The 23167-nt window shown below is 31.6% G+C and overlaps 1 protein-coding gene and 2 long non-coding RNA genes across 13 annotated transcripts in view; 1 reads left to right on the top strand and 2 right to left on the bottom strand.

The window, feature by feature from the left end:
• Window positions 1-8072, bottom strand: part of LOC148603875 (uncharacterized) — a 13086-nt gene extending 5014 nt beyond the window's left edge. Inside the window, exons 1-6 of the mRNA XM_088553710.1 lie at window positions 7749-8072; window positions 4707-4872; window positions 4248-4298; window positions 3346-3384; window positions 2373-2498; window positions 432-713 (exon numbers count right to left, since the gene is read on the bottom strand). Of these exons, the coding sequence (XP_088409836.1) occupies window positions 432-713; window positions 2373-2498; window positions 3346-3384; window positions 4248-4298; window positions 4707-4872; window positions 7749-7850 (766 nt within the window). The 5' untranslated portion in view covers window positions 7851-8072. The remainder of the gene's footprint in view (window positions 1-431; window positions 714-2372; window positions 2499-3345; window positions 3385-4247; window positions 4299-4706; window positions 4873-7748) is intronic.
• LOC148603874 (uncharacterized) lies at window positions 3577-20321 on the top strand. 9 transcript variants are annotated; one of them, XR_015916868.1, is made up of 6 exons: window positions 3580-3757; window positions 11281-11364; window positions 16029-16096; window positions 18495-18570; window positions 19544-19662; window positions 20033-20321. It is a non-coding gene; the product is annotated as an uncharacterized LOC148603874 (long non-coding RNA). The 9 variants fall into 9 exon arrangements; XR_015916875.1 differs by lacking the exon at window positions 11281-11364 and having other exon boundaries at window positions 3577-3757; window positions 19581-19662; XR_015916870.1 differs by lacking the exon at window positions 11281-11364 and having other exon boundaries at window positions 3578-3757; window positions 19555-19662.
• LOC148603873 (uncharacterized) lies at window positions 15863-23167 on the bottom strand. 3 transcript variants are annotated; one of them, XR_015916879.1, is made up of 3 exons: window positions 23107-23167; window positions 16641-16795; window positions 15863-16242 (listed from the first exon to the last, which is right to left on the bottom strand). It is a non-coding gene; the product is annotated as an uncharacterized LOC148603873 (long non-coding RNA). The 3 variants fall into 3 exon arrangements; XR_015916878.1 differs by lacking the exon at window positions 23107-23167 and adding an exon at window positions 22074-22161; XR_015916877.1 differs by lacking the exon at window positions 23107-23167 and adding an exon at window positions 18145-18485.

Below are 23167 nucleotides of genomic sequence, written 5' to 3'. Positions count from 1 at the left end.
ATGTTCTTGTATATTATATTTTACAGACACCCAAGGGGTTGTAGCTCTACAATAAATTTATGTACAGAATATAATAGAATATTTTATTTTCCATATGTACATATATGTACAGTATAGGATAGAATATTGTATTTTCCATATGTACATATATGTACAGTATAGGATATAATATTATATTTTCCATATGTACATATATGTACAATATAGGATAGAATACTTTATTTTCCATATGTACATATATGTACGGTATAGGATATAATATTTTATTTTCCATATGTACATATATGTTACAATTATAAATTTCTAAATCATATATTGCGTTTAGCACTTCTGATTAATTATGATCTATTTAAATGCACAAAACAACAATGCAATACATAAATGTATGAACAAGGGAAGAGATTTATAGGATCAAGTTTATACAACCTTACCTTTTAAACTTTGACATAAATGGTAAGTCCCTTTACTGATTTTTATAAAACATTCGTCTCCATTGAAGCCCTTCTCTTTACATGCTTTCAAAGTTTTTTGTGGTTGACTATCTTCCTCTTGACAGATTCTTTTTGTAATGATGTTACACATCACACCTTTATAACCATCTTTACACGTTGGAGAATCGACTACACGTCTGTCAGATACATCCCTACACTGTTCAACATTTTCTGCTCTGCTTTCATACATACTTTCTTTAAATATTCTCTGGCAAACAGAACCTGAAAAAAAAACAAGAATGTACAAAAAAGTAAACCGGTAAGATTATGAAGCACAATTTGATTTTTATGAGGGCGGGCTAGGATAAAATTTTTCGTCGTGGATATTTTCTTGTGTGCTAAAGACTATCCTAGCGCCCCCTCCCCCCTAAAAAATCAAATGGTTGCTTCTTTAAAAGAGGTAGCGCAAACATGTAGTAAACATGTAGTAATAATTTCAGTGCTTGATAAAGTTATATGCACATTCGGAATACCAACAAAGGTGAAAACGGACAATGGTCCAAATAGGAGACTCTTTGTTACATAAAACCGATCGAGAAGAGAACAAACTCACTACAGTATACATGTATGAACAAAATCCGGATGAAGTTGTTAATAAGAAATGTAACATGATACATGTAAGTGTTAGCATTGGAAATAAGACTTTAACCTGTAACTTATCCAATAACAAAACAATGAAATTTCGAAATACCAAAGTAAAACTGTCAGATTCACAATCTCCGAAATAAATTGGATTACGACCTACACCACCCATTCACAATGAACGAAGATCAACACGAAGCAGACTATGAAACTTCAGCAAGATTATTTGTGTTAAGATAAGACTAAGTATAGGGGAATAATAATCTCCTAAAAGAAATGAAGTGTGCAAGATCAGAAAAGTAGATTATCGTGAATCATGAAAAAATGAAATGAATTGTTTGTTTACTTATATGCTCAGAATTGTATTTGGTAAGTCAGTAGTATTCAAACAAATTCCAGTCAAATTTCTAATCTAGTCAAGTGGTTGAATGACAATACTTGATAGACTTTATTTTTGAAAAAAAACATATACATGTACGTATGCAGTGACAATCAAAATATTTAGACTTTAAAGACTGTTTTGGTTTCCTTAGTTACTGATATTCAATTTCCGAAACTTTGATGCAATGATTTGTTTTTAATCCAATTTGAGGAGGGATGTACTATTCTAGTCCGAAATTGTAAGCCAGGTTTTAGTAATTCTGTTGTAAAATTTAAAAAAAATATCTCCCTTGATTAAAAAACATGTGCGTCCACTGAAATATCACGACTCCTTTGTCAATTGCCCTAAAGAAACACTGGTAAAACACAGATATACACAAACACCATTCAAAAAGTACAATGTCCAGGGTGGGAAAGTGGCAGAGAACACGACCCAGGTTATGCTCGAAACACTTGGTTAAATATATAGAATAGCAAATACGTGTACATGCAATTCAAAATATGATTTTGTTTAGACCATTATCAAGAATATTAATTCAGAAGATCCATGTAATGTGTGGATTTTAAAAAGACCCTTTTGTGATAAGTTTATGCCCATGCTAAATATACATTTCCGCGAGGTAGGGCTTGGGTAGAACAAAATAATTTTCTTCGCGGAAGTGTATATTGAGCATGTTCCACGCATGCTCATCAACTATTCCACTGTTAACACAAAAAGGTCTTTTTTCAATGAAAGAAAAGAAATGACATTATCAATCAAACACTATCTAAAAACTCAGTGAAATGGTTACTACAGGGCCTTGCTGTTAAAACAACCTTCACTGATATATCTGGGGAGTGTAAAGTTATGATAAGACCTACACATACAATGTAGGACAGGAATTGATTGTCTTAAAACCGTGTATCGAAAACACTTACAGTTATACGACTTATTAGCGTCTCTGGCCGACATTCCATCGATCTGGTCTCGAACACAATGAACCTTTGGGTCACAGAAACAATACCGAGGCAGGAGCATACCATTCTTGCATTCCTCACACAAAACTGAAACGTGATCATAAATCATAGTGAACTGCAAGCATATGTATGTCTACCGACAAATACATGCATTGTTCATGTGGAACTGGAGTCAATTGAGCTTCACAAGAATTTCACGTGAACTCCGTCACAAACTAAGTGAAAATCGCGTGAAATTAATTTGTGTGAAAATCGTGTAAAGTAAGTTTATCTGCCTGAGTGCCCATACTACTTTTTCGATGTCACTGTATGCTTTATTAATAATAATTGGTGGAAAATATATCAACAAGCTAGCATACATTGTACATGTATTTTTTGTACGTTTAGCTGTATTTGGTAAAAAAAAACAATGAATTTAATGATGTGAGCTACTCCGCTTAAAAATAAAAATGATTTCAAAAGATTGTGAAATCTTTTCAAATAATTCATGCTAGAACAATATGAATAGAAAAAAAAATGGTAGGTCAGTATGCTAGTTTTCAAAAATATATGCATTTTTTAAATTTTGGGGTTTATTTGAATTTTCCATAATAGGTTTTATCAAGCCCTAAAGAAATAAGAATTTCAGGAAAAAAACTTCTCAAATAACATTTTAATGAAATAATGCAAAAACGTGGGCGTCACTGGGTAAATATATGTATGCTATTGAATGGATAACATCAGGAAAGTTCGAAAATTCTACCAAAATGACTGAGCATCACCAGTGATCATCCTTAAAATTGACAATAAATGTGATTGAACTTAGAGATTCGAATCTACATGAAGACATTTTTGTGAAAACATCTTTCAAGATGTACAGTAGAAGTGGATGCAAATATAAAACAATTTTCCTCTCTTCAAAGTTTCAACTGTCGCGTCGTTAATAAATACATACCACCCGATTCTGCACACGTATTGTTCACGAACGCAGAGCCTACAAAACAAAATCTAAAACTTCAAATAAATCTTTAAGTATGCCAAACGTAGATACAATTTGTATTGATTTAATGTCATTCAGCATACTTTTAAAAAGAATTACATTTCAATTAAATATACATTGGCATACTACAAATATAAATGTACATATGACACCGAACCTCGTTTAGGTCCAGATTAAAAGTGACTAATCACGGCATGTACATTTTGCATTGTAACAGATGTCGGATTAGTTCTTACATGTAAAACACATCAACTCCTCACCCTTCCAAGTATCCTTCAAAAATTATTTGTATCATCAGACGCGAGAGAACAGATTTATCCACCCCCACAGATGTAACAAACTATGTAGGGGGCAAATCAATGTCTAGGTAAGTAGCTTAAAATGATTTGTTCTGGTTTAAAAAGTTACATAAATGCACCGTATATATCTATTAACAAACTTAGGGAGCGTTTATCAGATTACTACTAGACAGAATGTGAACTTAATTAAATAGTTATATATCCTGTTAACCGAAATAAACCGTAGTAAGTCCGAGTACCGTCACTTCCAGAAAGCTGTTGGGTAATCTATATGTGCATTTCGCAATATAATTTGGAAATATGCCTACTTGCTTTTCAAACATTTAAGATAAAGATCAAAGGGATAAATCTCGGCGGTATAGTAATTTAAAAAATAACAAGGAAATGCTCCGTCTGGCAAGAAAATACATATAATCATACATGTACTAAATTTAGCTACATATCTCTTTCTTAATCAACTGCACAAGTGACAGCATTTTTAACGAACAATTAAATGTGACAGTGTATGTCATATTTTCCAATGAACAAACATTGCAGTAAATACATGTAAACTCTTACCTAGATCACAACGGTCCCCAAAAGGGTTTTTTTGTAAGTATGTTTTTGTCTCTGAAAAAAAAAGAATAACTTCAGAATACGGTGCTGAGACACAATTAAATAGATCATATACCGAATAATGAGCTTGTCCTGCAGTGGGAGTCCTAATCCCGTTGGAAGGCTCGAATGAGCTCGATCAGTGTATTTTTACTTAACTATTCCATGCTGTCCTAACTCGTCTTGTGTTTATAAAAAAAGATGATTCCCCGATTCTGATGAAGACCAGGATTTTCGTTCAATCAGTTTCTGCTTGATTTGTTCAGTTAAATGTGTTATTTTTGACATTTTGTCCCCCGCTATACCATTATACGGGCGTATTAAATTAATTTTCATTTTTGTAGTACTTCTATGGCACACATAACTGTAATTTTGTGATGACTGGTTATGGTTACTTAATATATAATGTGAGTGATCACATACCATCTGCCGTACTATAGATGCATCTATTCTCTATGTAAAGCTCTGTAGGGACAGGTGTAGGGACAGGTGGTTGAAAAGGCTCGTTGTCTGGGGTTAATTTACATACTAGAAACGCCACCAAAGCGACTACTAGTAAAACAATCAATACTGGTATTATACATATTACCTAATCGAAAAAATAAAAATGAATTAAATTTTATTTTATGACATTTTTATGATACATGTATATATGCAGTTTGCATATCACAACTCATACGCTGTGCCAGAGCTTGCCATAACTATAACTCTTTGTATCGCGCTAGACGTCTTACACTTAGGATTCCGGAACAAAGTAATGTTGATACAAAACTGAATTAAGTCATCACAACAGAAGTTTCATGGTCGTCATCATGAGCTCGTGGATCGTTACGGTGTATCCATCTGCACCATGAAAACTAATTTGTTCAGCATGTCATAGTGTTCCTTTTTGTCTTTCGTATACTCCGGACTTGATTTTTTAATGAGCAATTAACTCGGCAGGTGTTTATAGAAAAGCAGAGGACCTCACCCTAACGGTGCACCTGGCCATGCTCCTAGTTTTTTGTGGAGTTCGAGTTGCTCATTTACTTTTGCAACTTTGTATGTATTATTTTAGTTACTTTATGTCCTTTGTTGTGATTGTCTCTTTTCCATGCCTGGTCTTTGTCCCTGGATTACATTCTTTTGATTTCCGCTAGAACCTTCGTTCCCTTGATTACTCTTACGTGTATGATAAAAAAACTTTTTTGTGGTTGTAATACTTTTAGTTCTAAACAAAACAATTGCATATTTTTGTTCCTAACCAACTCAACAACACTGAATCATTGCACATGTATGAATACACGTACATGTGCAGTATTGTGCTACGTACGTCGTAATCGTTTACATTTACTTGGTTTTTCGGTTATTGTTTTAAGCAGCAGTCTTTCTAAAAATCAGACAGAAATTGATTCATTCGTGTCAAAAACCTACTGAATTCAGTTTTATTTCTTTTTGGAACCAATTACTAGACACATAACAAGTCTTAGTTTTTCATTTAAGTGTTGCGCTTTTAAAATTGAACTATTTAGATCGTACATCAAATTGACATTTAGCAAGAGTCATCGTTCTTCATTTGGTTTCATTCGGTTGATTTTTGTGGGACATGAATTTATGATTTTCTCAAAATGCAGATCTGATTGCTGAAATAACTACCGTTAAGTGAAAATATAGCATATGTAGAGTAAAAAAGCTTAGTTTGTTTGGTGGGTTTTTTCTACAACACGAATCACTTTACCACTGACAGCTTCTGAATTTTATGAAGACTGGTACTTGAATACCAGATGTCGCAGCTTATTCGTTTATGGAATTATTAGTCAAGGAAGGGAAGGGGTGAAGTTAGAATGGGTAATCGGAGTATACGTCTGTTCTACAACTTTTTTTCATTTTTAAGTCGCTTATATTTTTAGCAAATTCTTGCACCATTAAATTAATAAATGTTATTCTTCTTGTTTTTTTTATATTTAAGGCCCTTTGTCTTGACTATCGATAACCTGTTATTCCTTCCAATCGTCCCAGTCTTTTCCTCAAAACGAACATTATTGGCCGCTCAATTATCGAATAAGTCAAAAATGTGTAAAACTATTATCTATCTGCTTAAAAAAGCACTTTAAAATATTGATCATGTCAAGAAATAAGTTACGTTAGATAATAATAATGCTTTTCAGGTGTACCAACAGTCCTGTAACAGGATAGGTTGTCTGGGAACAGATTTCGTATTTTACAATTTTAGTATAGTTACGTGTAGTTACTGTAGTTTTGTAGCAGTCCGCCTAAGAATCATGCAAGTTTCACTGAAACTCTTCCCTGAGAGGATATACCAACATACCAAATATTAGAAGTCTAGGTCAAAAGACAAAAAAGTTATGGTCTGGACAAAGTTTGTATTAAAAACGTTGAGAAGAAAAATTCTTACAGGGGGTGATTCTGGGTGCAGATGAGCAAAAAACAAAGATATGCTACATATTTTTATTGTTGATATGTTTCAGTGGAGAGCACCAACTACACATCCATGCATACATTTAATTAGTATCTTCTTGCTCTTGGCTCTTGTTAGCAAAACGGTTCTGAACATAGCCTATTTTCGTACATTTCAAATTGTCCAAAATTAAGAATTTTGGTTGCTATGGTAACCAGATCTAAACCAATCTGATTGCTTTGTACTTTATTGTAAATTGTTTTTCATAAGACATACTTCATTAATATAATTATGTAGTTTGACAGATTTCCACCATTAGATACAAAAAAATACATTCAAATTGTGATGTTTTTGTGTTTTGTAGGCCCAAAATTGGTGGTTGCTAAGAAATGGTCGTTGCTATGGTTACTGGGAAAACATTTTCATTTTTTTTATATTAATTCTTGTTTTTCCATTAAAACCTACATATTGCAAGTCAATTTGGTTCAAATGTCTGATATCGATAAATCACCCACTGCATGATTCTTAGGTGGACTGCTACTTAAAATATGTGAAAATTTGCAACTTCAAACAAATTTGGCAAATTGAATCGAGAAAGTTGTGTTTATTTTATTTGTTATTCAGTACAGAGATATTCAGATATATATTGTAATATATACGGTGTCTTATAATCACTTAATCATTTAAAATGCACTAGAATATAACCATTTTCAGAGGCAATTTTGTTCTGTGATTAAATAGTCAACTTTTGTCGGAAAAAGTTCTATACATGTGAACATTGCATTTTACCTGTTTCATAACACCTACAAAGCACGATTTTCCTTGCATTACTCACCAAAGTATATGTATATGGGGGTCGATTGATCTTTGACCCCTCCTCTATTTAATGCAAAATAGTAGAAAACTTTACCATTTTTTACTTTGATAAGTACAATACACAAAAAACTACACTGATTTATCCTTCCATCTAGGCCCATTAAACTCGAAAACTATATTAAAGGCTAAAGCACTTTTTAATACCTATCCGCAGCACATTCAAGTAAGAAAAAAATGTAAAAAAATGTTACCTTACAAAACCTCGTCCTTAGAGTCAGTGGCTGTACAGGCGACAGTTCAAGCATTGGTCCAGAAGACTCGTTCAGAGCTTTTTCTACTTCATCAACGTCCATTGTTGTTCTTTTCTTGAAACGGAAGTAAATAAATCGTCAAATAATTTGGGGATTTTCAAAATCAATATTACTTCCCTTGATTACTCTTTCACTTCAATAATAATTATGATCACAAAGAGTGTGTATTTGTATGAAAACAAAATTGCAGCTACGTTCATAATATTTGATGTTATTTCCTGTCGGTCATCACTAAATACATGTAAATGTTTAAAAATATATCGTAATCTATTTTTGTACATGGATTTTCCCAATTTCGCAGAAACTCATGTTATTGTGAAATATAATTTTCATACGAATTACTATTTCTTCTAATACGGGGTAGGCATTACCTAATTCAGCGAGCACCGTGAGCTTTACTATATAGGCTAAAAACCACTAATTCCACTTCCCATAGGAAGAATAGAAGAATATGCTACTATGAAAGTATTATTGTTCACTGGGTCCCAATTTTTGTGGTTTCGTGGAAGGGCCAAACCACTAAATTTAGCTCCATGCGAAAAAGATATTTCAAATGTATACTGAAAAATCTCACAACCATAAATTCAAGAATCCACGATTTTGTGTTTCTTCCCTAATCCACAAAAATTGGTATCCAAGAATTAAAGTACTTTCACAGTTTTGAGCAATGAGAACTTATTTATAATGTTACAATTAGTTATGTTAGAATTAGTTTTTTATTTGAGGTTAGTGTCATGTGATTAGGTTAAGATGGCGTTATTTTTTTCTCTGAGTATTTTTGACGAATTTGGATAGTTTAATATAGTGTTCGGACTTAAAAATTCGCCAAAATGTAAATATAACTATACTAGTGCCGATATTTGATTTTGATAACTCATCCTGTGCTCCTTTTCATGTAATTGAACTTTTTCATTGAGACCTGGCCTTATTATGACCCTAGGGTACAAATTATCGTAAACAGTGCGCCAAAAACAGTTCACGACAATATTTGCTAAATTGGACTTTGCACTCATAGTAAAATCGTAGTAAGAACACCGAATGATTGTAAATATAAACTTTTGACCTCGAATGATAGCCAATCAACAACGACAATGTCACTAACAATGTCACTAACAGAGGCTACGTCACTAATAACCGAGAGTCAAAAAATCGTTGATGCGGGAAACGATAACAATGCGACTGTTTTGAATATGATATTACAGATAGTAACAAATATAGAGAGTAAAATGTCTAAAATGGAAAAAGAATATAGATAAACGCTTGACTGATTTAAATGACAAAATATCTAATGTCACCACCCGAGTACGGAAGGTTGAAATTGACAATGAAGATCTTTGTAAGAAGCTTCCTGAGGAAAGTTGTCAGTGTGTGAGCAACCTTTTTGATAAAATAAACGGTTAAGTCAAATTAAATACGGGCAACATGATCAAACACGACAGCAGAATAAAACAGATAGAAGATAAACAAGCAAATGGACATAGCGACATTCACAATACCTTACACCAGCGTATAAAAAGTCTCGAAAGGCAGGTGGCCGTAGGAAGTGGTAGGTTATCGTCCAACTGCGACAATGAAACCATAAAGAAAATTCAAGAGTCTGTAGAAGATGCCGTTCCATGAAAAACAATTTAATATTTACAAATCTTATTGAGCATAAATATGAAGATGTTGAGAGAAAACTTAGAATATTTCTCCAGGAACAACTCGGAATCGACTACCACGTAGAGATTGGCAATATTCATCGGTTCGAGAAAAGGGTTCAAGGGAAAATACGACCCATAGTCGCCAGGTTCATTTATCACAAAGACCTTAGCCATATTCTTGAGCAGGCAACCTGGCTAAAGAACACTCCATATGGCGTTCACCAGCAGTTCCCGGAAGATGTAGAGGATCGCCGTAAGAAATTGTACCCCGTCCAAAAAGAGGCACGGCGTCAAGGGAAAAGAGTGGCCTTGATTCGAGACAAACTTTTCATTGACGGAGAACAATACATTGGTGAAAATAACAGTTTTCAAAATGATGAAACAATAAATAATTTGAAACATGTTGCCGAGCCGGGTTATCCGTATAGGGACCGCCTGTTAAGTACCCCTAAAGAAGGTGATAGACCTTACAAGAGGCAGCGACAATCGGATAGTTCACCGAATCCGGACAATGTATACTAGGGTTGCCACGGGGAACAACCCGAATTAATGTCAGACTAGAATTTAAATTTGAATTGCATTGTAAATATTGATGTAAATGACACTTTTGAATCCATGTGTTGTAGTAACTGTTTATGTAACCCTTGTATTTGTATTTTTTTATAATCTGCATGAATATTTTTCATTCCTCGAAAATGAACTATGGTATCTAAATGAAACGGGACAGTTCTATAATAGGATGAACATTGATATCACACCGTCCGCAACATTTAATGATTTAAATTCTAACGATCGATCAAACTTAACGATTTCTTTTTCCGACTCATTTGATATTAACGAGACTCAAAATGATGTTTCCCTGTTGTCTGATAACGATGTAGAAAAACAAAAAATAAACATTTTATGTTTGAATTGTTGTGGCATCAAACAAAGATTAAATTGTCCAGAGTTTATTGAATTAATTTTCAGGAATGACGTTATTTGCTTACAAGAAACAAAGACGGACGATCTTGACCATATATATATACCGGGCTACATTATAAAAGTAAAAAATAGAAAAATCTGTAATAACAAATCAGGTGGTATGTTACTTGCTTTTAAAGAATCGCTAGAAAATCTTATCGATGTTCTCGAAAATTACTCAGATTATACACTATGGATCAAAATTATTGACCCCTGACGAGGACCTGGTCCTCAGTGATATCTATATTCCACCAGAAGGTTCGCCTTATCTTAAACCCGACACATATGACAAAATTGAAGAAATTGTGATAAGATTAAAAATTGGGATTCAACGAAAACACATATATTTCAAGAAAATGTAGATGAAGAGAAAATCACTGATTTATTAAATCTAATTGAAAGCACACCAAACGAATCTGTTGATAAAAGTAAAATGAACAATATTGTAGATACTATGTGTGAAATATTTCTGACGAGTGCGAAACGTACTTTTGGTATATATATACCGAAAAAGTCTTATAAAACCCACCATAAATCCCCCAAATCAGACAAGCCATGGGTTAACAATGAATGTAAATTTGAAAGACAAAACTTCAGAAAACTAAAACCTAAATATAAAAAAAGGAGAACAGAGACGAATAGAAAAAACTCACAGAAGCTGAAAAACGTTACAAGAAAACTCTTGACAAAACTCAAAAAATGTATAGAAGAGAATTGAGAAATAAATTAAAAAACATGAGGTCATATGATCCGAAAGAATACTAAAAAGCATCCAAATATTCCAATAACAGATCTTTATGATTACTTTAAAAATTTAAATAAAGCAGAAAATGAACTGACTATTAATTTAAACAATCCTTTTCTAGATCAGATAAACGAGCAAGTGAATTGGCCAATAACAACTGATGAAATCATGAAATGTATCAAGAAACTCAAAAATAACAAGGCAGGTGAGGAAGATGGCATTGTAAATAAATATATCAAATCAACGTCAACATTGTTCCTCCCACTTTGTGAAAAGGTTTTTAACATGATTTTTGAAACGGGGATTATACCAGAAAATTGGCTAACAGGTAATATCATACCAATATACAAAAATAAGGGCAATCCCCTTGATGCAAAAAACTTTAGACTTATAACCATTCTTAGCTGTTTAGGAAAATTGTTTACCGCAGTCCTTAACGACAGATTGTACAATTACTCAAATGAAATAAATCTAATACAAGAAAATCAATTTGGTTTCCGTCCTACTCTACAACCGATAGCATATTTACTCTATATTCCTTTTTCGAAATCCTAAAAGAAAAAAACTATTTTGTGCCTTCGTTGACTTTGAAAAAGCGTTTGATAAAGTTTGGAGAGATGCACTTTGGTATAAAAAGTTACAATGTAATATCAATGGGAAAATATATAATGTTACTTTTAACTTGTATCAAAATCTCAAATCATGTGCATCATATAACCGTTGTAAATCAGATTATTTCGAGTGTGAAATGGGGGTCAGACAAGGGGAAAATGTTTCCCCTTTCCTTTTTTCTATATTTGTAAATGATTTACAAGATTTCTTTGAAAACGAGAATATTACCGGTTTGGCTAGCATTACGATACTCTAGAAAGGGAATTAGATATATTTTTGAAATTATTCGTTTTACTCTACGCTGATACAGTGTTGATGGCGGAGTCAGCCGATAATCTACAAAATATGTTGAACAAGTTCAATGATTACTGTAATAACTGGCAACTAAAAGTGAATGTAGAAAAAACAAAAGTAATGATTTTCTCAAAAGGTAGACATTTGCAAAACCTACATTTTACATTAAACGGGTCAGAAGTAGAAATAGTGACTGAGTTTAAGGCTAAAAACCACTAATTCCACTTCCCATAGGCTTCTATGCTAATTTCACAATATTCAATGGCTTCTCTGGAATTTACCTTAACTTTAACCGGCAGATGACTATATATCAGCATGATTCTACATATGTCAGCTCACAATCCTCAGAATGGCATGTGGGGTTAGCAGACTTGCAGTGCAGTACTGGTCACCGGAAGTGAAGTGTCTATAAATAGCATGGGAAATCCCAGTGTTTTCACAAGATAGGGGTATATTTAGAAATCGTTATGGAGATTAGGCTTCACATCACAAGAAGCAAAATGCACCTATAAAATGTACAGAAATGTTTTTCCTTTCAGAAACTGTTTAAATTTTTTAAATGAGATGAGAACTTTTTTCACAGCACTATGAGGAACAGGGGTAATTTCTGCGTAGGACTATTTTTGCATACGTTCCAAATGCTCATTGGTTGAATTGGTGGTCTGTAAACTAAAGAGTCACTTTCTGTCTTAGAAAAAATAAATAACTATACAAGTATCTTCCTATACACATACTGAATGCATTTGCAAAGTTTCAGTGAAATGTGACAAGCACTTTTTTAAATATTTGATTTTTAAATATAGGGTAACCAAGTTGCGCGAGCAAAAAAGTGACAATATTCTACCATACTTAAATGCATTAAATATTTGCAAAGAACTTTTTCTGACAATTCAAATAAAAAAAAATCAATCACAACTTGTTTTTTAACAATATTAATAAAGAGATAGCCTTTAAAAGTAGTCATTTTCTGAAAAATTGGTCTATTTTTAAAAATTTATGTCTGACATGCCTCCCCCTTTTTCTTGATCACATGTCAAAAACACTAAATCTTTAAATTTTCGCAAAAGGTGATATCTTTGGCTTTAAATTTGTAAATACAGTGTTTTCACAATAAAACATGACAAGTAAAGGGCACCTAAAGCAAAAAAATACCCAAAAATGCATTTTCCATGTTGCCATAGGGAAATGCTTATATGTCCTTAACCGCAGTAATAAAAGTGAGTTTTTCCTCATTTCTAATCAAATTTGTGCTCAAATTTACCCAAAACTTGATTTCAAGTGCTGATTACCACCATATTTAAGTAAATATAGCCCTCAAAGTTAAATATTTGATATTTTTACTAAATTTTCTACACTTTTCACAAGATAGGACATAAAATTCAGCCATAAAGACCAATTTTCCATAATTTGGACCTATAACTTAAAAAAATGCATATTTTGAAGGATTTTTGTAGTGTATTCCTCTCATAGCAAAGTTTACAAGATCTTCAAGTAGTTTAAAGCTATTCCAAGAAACTTATCATTTTGCCATGGCCTCAGCTAAAGAGTCACTTTCTGTCTTAGAAAAAATAAATAACTATACAAGTATCTTCCTATACACATACTGAATGCATTTGCAAAGTTTCAGTGAAATGTGACAAGCACTTTTTTAAATATTTGATTTTTAAATATAGGGTAACCAAGTTGCGCGAGCAAAAAAGTGACAATATTCTACCATACTTAAATGCATTAAATATTTGCAAAGAACTTTTTCTGACAATTCAAATAAAAAAAAATCAATCACAACTTGTTTTTTAACAATATTAATAAAGAGATAGCCTTTAAAAGTAGTCATTTTCTGAAAAAATTGGTCTATTTTTAAAAATTTATGTCTGACATGCCTCCCCCTTTTTCTTGATCACATGTCAAAAACACTAAATCTTTAAATTTTCGCAAAAGGTGATATCTTTGGCTTTAAATTTGTAAATACAGTGTTTTCACAATAAAACATGACAAGTAAAGGGCACCTAAAGCAAAAAAATACCCAAAAATGCATTTTCCATGTTGCCATAGGGAAATGCTTATATGTCCTTAACCGCAGTAATGAAAGTGAGTTTTTCCTCATTTCTAATCAAATTTTTGCTCAAATTTACACAAAACTTCATTTCAAGTGCTGATTACCACCATATTTAGGTAAATATAGCCCTCAAAGTTAAATATTTGATATTTTTACTAAATTTTCTACACTTTTCACAAGATAGGACATAAAATTCAGCCAAAAAGACCAATTTTCTATAATTTGGACCTATAACGTAAAAAATGCATATTTTGAAGGATTTTTGTAGTGTATTTCTCTCATAGCAAAGTTTACAAGATCTTCAAGTAGTTTAAAGCTATTCCAAGAAACTTATCATTTTGCCATGGCCTCAGCTTAAGAGTCACTTTCTGTCTTAGAAAAAATAAATAACTATACAAGTATCTTCCTATACACATACTGAATGCATTTGCAAAGTTTCAGTGAAATGTGACAAGCACTTTTTTAAATATTTGATTTTTAAATATAGGGTTACCAAGTTGCGCGATAAAAAAAGTGACAATATGCTACCATACTTAAATGCATTAAATATTTGCAAAGAACTTTTTCTGACAATTCATATAAACAAAATCAATCACAACTTGTTTTTTAACAATATTAATAAAGAGATAGCCTTTAAAAGTAGTCATTTTCTGAAAAATTGGTCTATTTTTAAAAATTTATGTCTGACATGCCTCCCCCTTTTTCTTGATCACATGTCAAAAACACTAAATCTTTAAATTTTCGGAAAAGGTGATATCTTTGGCTTTAAATTTGTAAATACAGTGTTTTCACAATAAAACATGACAAGTAAAGGGCACCTAAAGCAAAAAAAGTACTCAAAAATGGATTTTCCATGTTGCCATAGGGAAATGCTTATATGTCCTTAACCGCAGTAATGAAAGTGAGTTTTTCCTCATTTCTAATCAAAATTTTTGCTCAAATTTACACAAAACTTGATGTCAAGTGCTGATTACCACCATATTTAAGTAAATATAGCCCTCAAAGTTAAATATTTGATATTTTTACTAAATTTTCTACACTTTTCACAAGATAGGACATAAAATTCAGCCAAAAAGACCAATTTTCCATAATTTGGACCTATAACTTAAAAAATTGCATATTTTGAAGGATTCTTGTAGTGTATTCCTCTCATAGCAAAGTTTACAAGATCTTCAAGTAGTTTAAAGCTATTCCAAGAAACTTATCATTTTGCCATGGCCTCAGCTTAAGAGTCACTTTCTGTCTTAGAAAAAATAAATAACTATACAAGTATCTTCCTATACACATACTGAATGCATTTGCAAAGTTTCAGTGAAATGTGACAAGCACTTTTTTAAATATTTGATTTTTAAATATAGGGTAACCAAGTTGCGCGAGCAAAAAAGTGACAATATTCTACCATACTTAAATGCATTAAATATTTGCAAAGAACTTTTTCTGACAATTCAAATAAACAAAATCAATCACAACTTGTTTTTTAACAATATTAATAAAGAGATAGCCTTTAAAAGTAGTCATTTTCTGAAAAATTGGTCTATTTTTTAAAATTTATGTCTGACATGTCTCCCTCTTTTTCTTGATCACATGTCAAAAACCTTAAATCTTTAAATTTTCGCAAAAGGTGATATCTTTGGCTTTAAATTTGTAAATACAGTGTTTTCACAATAAAACATGACAAGTAAAGGGCACCTAAAGCAAAAAAAGTACTCAAAAATGGATTTTCCATGTTGCCATATAGAAATGCTTATATGTCCTTAACCGCAGTAATGAAAGTGAGTTTTTCCTCATTTCTAATCAAATTTTTGCTCAAATTTACCCAAAACTTGATTTCAAGTGCTGATTACCACCATATTTAGGTAAATATAGCCCTTAAAGTTAAATATTTGATATTTTTACTATTTTTGCAGATGAGTTGTCAGAATCTTCTGATATAGAATGATACCTTACAGATGGTGTTGTTGACTGGAAAGGTGGAGTAAGTATGGTGGATGGTGTATATGATGGATTTTGGGATGGTGCCGGGAACTTGAATGTAGCCATTTGATCTGCGTTTTACACAATATCAGGTTATTGCTGTGATGACAAAGATGACAGTAGCACATGTGGCCCACACTATTAAACCTGATAGAAAGTAAAAAATACACAATTAGATATTAGTCTGATAATCAAGTAACTAAATATCTGTCATTTTACGATGTATTGTATTCATTTCCCACATTTTTTGCAAGTCTTTTTTTATCCTATTCTTTCCTTTTGTTCTTTTAACAAACTTGACACCATATTCTTTCCTTTTGTTCTTTTAACAAACTTGACACCAATGTAAGAATTCAGTTGGGGAAAAATTGCAATGAAATATCCTACAATAATACAACTAATTTGATATGATTACTATTTTCACCTAATTGTTTCACATTATTTGCTTCAATGATATGCACTTTCTGTGGAAGATATGACTGTACTAAAAGAGTGACCAAGTTCCCCATTTGCTCTATTCTTGAAAAAGGTAAAGGTGAACATACCAATTTTGGTTGTGTCCATTAGATCTGCTGTGGTTGGTTCTTGTGTTGTTGTTGCTGTCAGTGTAGTATTGATTGGATATGATGCTGTTGTAATTGTTGGTTCTGAGAAGGTTATTGTTGTAGTGCCAGATGGTGTGGTCCATGATTCATGGGTACTGAAATAAATTATTATTCATTAGTTTTCACTAAATTAGGATTGTGTTAAACATCTCATCATAATATTTATTAATTAGTTCTAGTGTTAGTTTCTTTATTGCTCAGACAGAATCTATAGATATAAAAAATGGAGATCGGGTATGATTGTCAATGAGACAGCAACCCGTTAAATAGTAAAGACCAAATAAGTAAACTTCCATATGTAACCATACGGCCTTCAACAATGGAGAAAAGGGCCCTAAAATAAAAATGTGAAATTATTCACAAAAAAGACAATCGACCTAAACAAATAACGATTGACAATGAACAATTAAAAACAAAAAACAACGACTATCACTGGACTATAGGTTCCTGGTTTGGGACAGGCATGTGACGGGGTTACACAGTTTGTGAACTCATTGATTCTTGACTTATGACAAACTGTGTGGGCCTCATTCGGTCCTCATTTGAAATTGAATTGTAAAATGATTTTATTTTGTTCATGTGTTTATTGTTTCTGTCACAAATTGTTTAATTGTTTATATGACAATAAAATTTTTGATTTAATTTGATTTGTTAAAATCTGTTTATAAAATTGATACCTTTGACACAGATATTTGACAAAAATTTCACGATGGTTACATTTGAAACGAGTCATGTCGGAATTTTGCGAAAAAAAGCCAACATGCATGCAACTTTCGTCATAATTTACAAACGTATACTGGATTTTTTCCTCGATTACTGTTCGGTGTTTTTGTGGTCATATTGATGCATTACGTACAGCATAGATGTTCTCTGCATTTCCATGAGCAGCTGTCCGCATATATTGTAATGTTAAAGAACCATTACTTTATTGGACATTCACAGCGGCCAGTAACTTCTACGAACTTTACTTAAAAAATCGCAGGTATCTAACGTTTCATTTCCCGAACACTCACGTGTTGCCATTATTCAATTTCTTTTACAACATGTTTGATATGTCCAATTCATTTGTACAATAACACATAAAATAATTCGACGACATCCTTATGCTTGCGTAGTTCAGGTGGAATATTCAGATGGTTTTTGCACAAACACAGACAAAATTTGGCCCAATCTCTGACCGATATGTTGTTGACCCTTGGTGATTGGTCATTCATGTTTTGCGTAACGTTTACGCGTTATTACTTTTACACTAAGTAACGCAATATAAATAAATGTTACCACGATACGATAATGATACTGATTACAAAAATATGTAAATATATCATTATTCTTGTGTGAAATTCTCATGCATTTTGGAGAAACAAATTATAAATATGAAAACAAAACTGTGTGACATTTGTCCTCTGCTACCAATTCGACAATAATACTTTTTAATTTAACATACATGTATTTCATGTTCGAATCCCAGCTGATATCGTTATTACTTCCAAGTTAGAAATCTGTCAGAGACCAAAAAAAAAAAAAATAACTAATAATAATAATAATAAAATCATCAGTATATGTTAATGTCCAATAATGACCCTTCCATCAAACTTTTTTTTTCAAATATAAAGTCTTTATACATTTTCTCTTCTTCGTTTTTATTATCAGTACGTCTTGAAGATGGCTAATAAATTTTTTTTTTATTATCAGAAATATGATGCTTTTTTTTTCATTTACTTTAATGTTTATTTCTGTTTGGGTATATATGATTTACACGTACTTTTACTTAAATTGAAATGTATTTTATTATAGAAATGATGCTGTGAAAACTCAGCTAAAACATTATCTTGAAAAAATGCAGCGTGGAAAACAATAAAAGATCCAGAAGGTAAGAACAGAATTTTGCAATGACAATAAATAATTGAATAATTAACTGTATTTATAAACAGGTTGTGGTTAGTTGCTTAGCTGGGTGTCGACTTTTTATAATATATGGTTTTCTTCTAAGGTGTATCACATGATTCTACTGATAATTTGATGTCAAATATGTCCTCTCAATAAACAATATTATTGAAATATTATGCTTCCTAGAAACTAGGAACTTTTTTTAGTGAGGGGTGTTACCATACAGTATCAGGATTCTTATGCGTTTTCTTATTATTTCCTATACATTTTTCACTGTGGAAGTCACTGTTGTTAACAATTCTTGACCTGTATCTTGATACTCATTTAATTAAGCAACATGTCTTATATACTGAGCAAAAAAAGTTGAGCGACATATTTTCGACCATGTTAAAATATTTCAAAAATAGCTAAATTTTAAATATCTAATCATGTATGTCTAACATTGTACTTCAAACTTTATTTTCATCTATAAATGACGTTTAAATTTTCTCATCAAATGATGTTTTCCGCAAAATCAAAGTTTGAAATTTCCTATGGAATAACTTTTCATAGGACAATTTTTGGCTTAATGAAAAAGGAACTTAACAACAGTTTTGTTATCGTTAATTAGCAACTTGCACTCATCTAACGTGATTTTTTTTTAATCAGCCATGAATACAAAAACACACATTTTTTTGTTGTTGAAAAACTGCTTTTTTTTCACTCTTATCCAAACAGGCTAATTTTTTTATGCCAGAGAAAAAAAAAACCAGGAAAACAGTCCTTAGTTGAAAACTTTGTGATTGTTTTAAATGAAAACCATTATCAATTTCATACTAAGACTGATAAATATGTTAACATTTTGCCTCTGAAAAAGGTATATGATTTTTCAACTTTTTGCTGCTAAACTTTTTTTTTACTCAGTATATATTAGAATAATTTATTGTAACAACTTTTTTTTATAATTTATGTTTAGTTTTTTTTATAGTATGAACCTCATTAATTGTATACCAGGGCATGGTATGGATGTAAATGAATCAATTAACCAGCCAACTGCGGAAGCATCATTCACATCTAGCCAAACAGAATCTCTGAGGTAAAAGGACATGTCTTAATTAATGTTGTAAACTGTGTATAACTACCAAATACTTAAACAGATTCATATTTGCATCACTTTAATAATTCGACGTTTTGTAGGTTTTATATTTTAGCTCTAGTTTTACAAAATAGTTATTTCTATTTGTAAATATAACTTGAGTTTTAATAATGATATGTTAAATTTTGCAAATTATGGACTTTTGTCCTATTTTATATTGTGTTCAAAGAATGAATAATAAATTGAGGAGATATGGAATAAATGCCTACCATATGGTTCTCGCTGTCTGTAAGACATATCTAACTTAATGTTTATCATTATTGTTATTGTTAAATAATTCATTTTCAACACATTTTCTTTATTTTTTCAGAACCAGTGCACTAATTTATGATCAGAGGGATTATGTTCAAAGGAAAATTGTTTTGCTTCGTGAACAAGATCAATTGTTGGAAAAACGAATTTTCGATTTTGGGTCCAGAATAGGATATTTATCCTATTTACTTGTCATTAAAAGGGCCAAACTAAGACATGAACTACGAAAAAATCATTAGACTTTGAGATACACGAGAAGATTATTCCTTAACTTTGCCTCTAATTATATATCAGTTTATTTCAAGAATATAATGATTTTATTTTATAATTAAACACATATTCATTAGTATCTGAATTTTATTTAAAAAATGGAAATGGGTCATCATATTTCAATAACACTATAGACTTATGATGTAAATATTGTCTTTATTACATGTATATACACTGAAAGTTTTCTTGTTATCTATTGATACTGTTATGATACACTGTACTTCTGGTAAAGTGTATATCTGTATGTCAAAACTGATATTTCATTAAAAATATTCTTATCTTAATTTGATAAGTTGTTCGTTTGAGTGTTATCCGATAATCACTGCGTGCGAAAAAAAACCTGTACATTTCCATAATATTTCTTTTTGTCTATTCCTGCTTTGTAATATTTTTATTGACATTTTAAGATGATACGATAAATTTCTTCAGGTAAATTTTTTACATGTAATACATGTAGTTTACTTCTGAGGTAAACATCCTGAGGTGATTCATTTTTTTGAAACCCACTGGATGTTAAATTATTTGTGAATTTTCCTTTTAATTTAATGACCGTAGGGGTCCTACATTGCTCTCAACATCCTCGAACATCATGGAAACTGACGGACCTCCCCCATGCATATAAAGAATACTGTTCATCTTTAATATACACCATTGGACACATCATAAATCATTCCCATTTAAGCAACATATCGGACACCAATAAATTCTTTATACTCAAGAAGGGATTTCAACATACATTTAAAGATTAATCAATAAGTATATTATTTTCATCTAAAAGGACCCTTATATATATTCTTATATGAGTGTCCTCTTTGAAGTAAAGAACCATATAACACAGGATCTCTCATGTATTCCTAATATGGGGATTCTTTGTTATATTTAAGCAATATGATCGCATATAAGCTTCTTTGTTATATTTAAGCATTAGCTATATGTATATTATAACGATAGGACCCCATTCTATATATGCTAATATAAGTCATATAAGGAAATATTATTAAGATATTCTTAAATATCTTATGGGCTGTTAACATTTTTAAATTTTTAAAATTCTTGACAGTTATTCTTTATATTTGTCATGAAAAAATTAATTACAAATTGGACACCGCTATGTTGTTGACATAAATAATTGAAATTCTTAAAATATTTACACGTATGAATAATATGAAAGGACATCCTTATTATGTAGGACCCTCAGAATATATCAGACACCATCACTAGATTACATTATATGTATTGTGGTGTCTTCCGTTATATCCTAGGGTCCAAATTAACTATGAGATCTTCTTACGGTTTGAAGTTTTCAATTCCTGGTTCATTTTTCGAAATTTATTCTGTGATCAAAACATTGATACATTGAAAATAAATACTTTTTTGTGAAGTACGGTCTAGTGATTTCATATATGTACCTGATAAGTAGTTATTAGACACCAATACATTCTTTACCATAAAGAAGAGATTTCAACATACATTAAAATATTAAGCAATAGGTATATTATATTCCTCTAAAGGACTCTCGTATATATTCTTATATGAGTGTCCTATATGGAGTAAAGGACCATATAACATAAGACCCCATCGTGTACTCATAATGTGAGGGTTCTTTATGGTATTTACGCAATAGGACCGTCATATAAGGAAATATCGTAGGACCCCCATCCGACCCCTAATGTAGTCTTAAAACCCTTTTGGATACATATGGTGTTCATTTTCTACTGCACTGGGACTTTCTATAATTGTATAATTTGGGAAATACCAAATTTTATTTTTAGACAAATAAATTCCTCTCTTATTTAAATATAACAGTTACACCCATAACATTGACGTACATGTACTTGACGCTCAGCTGTTACAGTAGCAGTTATTGTAGTTAATGTTTATCTTCCCTCCCTCACATCATCCATTTGGTACCAGTATCGTATTGCATATCCCTGAGCGGGTGTACGTCAAAACATGGATGCCATAAAAATATAGTGCATTTTCTTTTTGCCTCTCTACAAACTAATGTTTTGTCAAAAGACATGAACAATGACTTAAAAAATAGAGCAAACATCACACTGTAAGATGAAGAACTTTTTTAAAAGAAAATCTAACATAATATCATAAAAATGTTCCACTGAAAAGGTTGGTTAGGTGAGTGCAAAACGAAAGTGAAAGTAGGGAAAATGGCTATTTATAGTTCAAGACTACTTTTCTGTCCAATCTTCGTGGACTCACCCTATTTTCTTTGCAGGAAATTATTTTTTCACATGTCCTTAGAAATGCTACATAAGTGAAAGTTTTATTGAATCAATTTACATATTTTTTAAAAAATCCTAAAAATATGCACTTCACTATAGAGGTCTATGGGAAAATTAATACGATACTGAGACCATTTGTAAATTGTTAAAGCTGCATTAGCTGTCATTTTCGTATTTTTTTTTTTGTTTCTGTTGAAATTTGCATTAACTTTGAATTATTTCTACTGACTTGTACTTTTCCTGTATAATTGTATTTGATATCCACAAATAAAATGCATTAAATGCATGAAATAGGTGTCTATATATTTTTTGTCTTACAAGACAAAAAATCGACCTAGATAAATTCGTATGCATGTGACTTCTGTTGACCTTAATCCGCGCATGTGCTGTAAGGGTCGCTTCTTTAATAACAAAATCTGATTGCAAAGCGAAAGTGGTTATTCAACGGCAAGGAAGACCGACGGACTCAAACCGTAAAAGAAATAGTTCGAATATAACGCATTTATTTGGGTCCTTTTAAAATTTATGTATTGTGATATAATGTAGCACAAATATGGTCATTATCTATTTGAAACTAATCAAGAAATAGATTAAATGAAATGAAAACAAGACACATGCTTACCGGTGTATCCGTTATTGCTATTTTGTTACCAAGGCTAAAGTATTTTTAACCCAGGTAAATT

This window comes from Perna viridis, chromosome 11, assembly GCF_037379345.1.
Source record: "Perna viridis isolate PV_CMFRI_1.1 ecotype Kerala chromosome 11, ASM3737934v1, whole genome shotgun sequence".
Classification (NCBI taxonomy): Eukaryota; Metazoa; Mollusca; class Bivalvia; order Mytilida; family Mytilidae; genus Perna; species Perna viridis.
The sequence above is the reverse complement of the archived record's forward strand: the minus strand, read 5'-3'. Positions and strand labels throughout refer to the sequence as shown.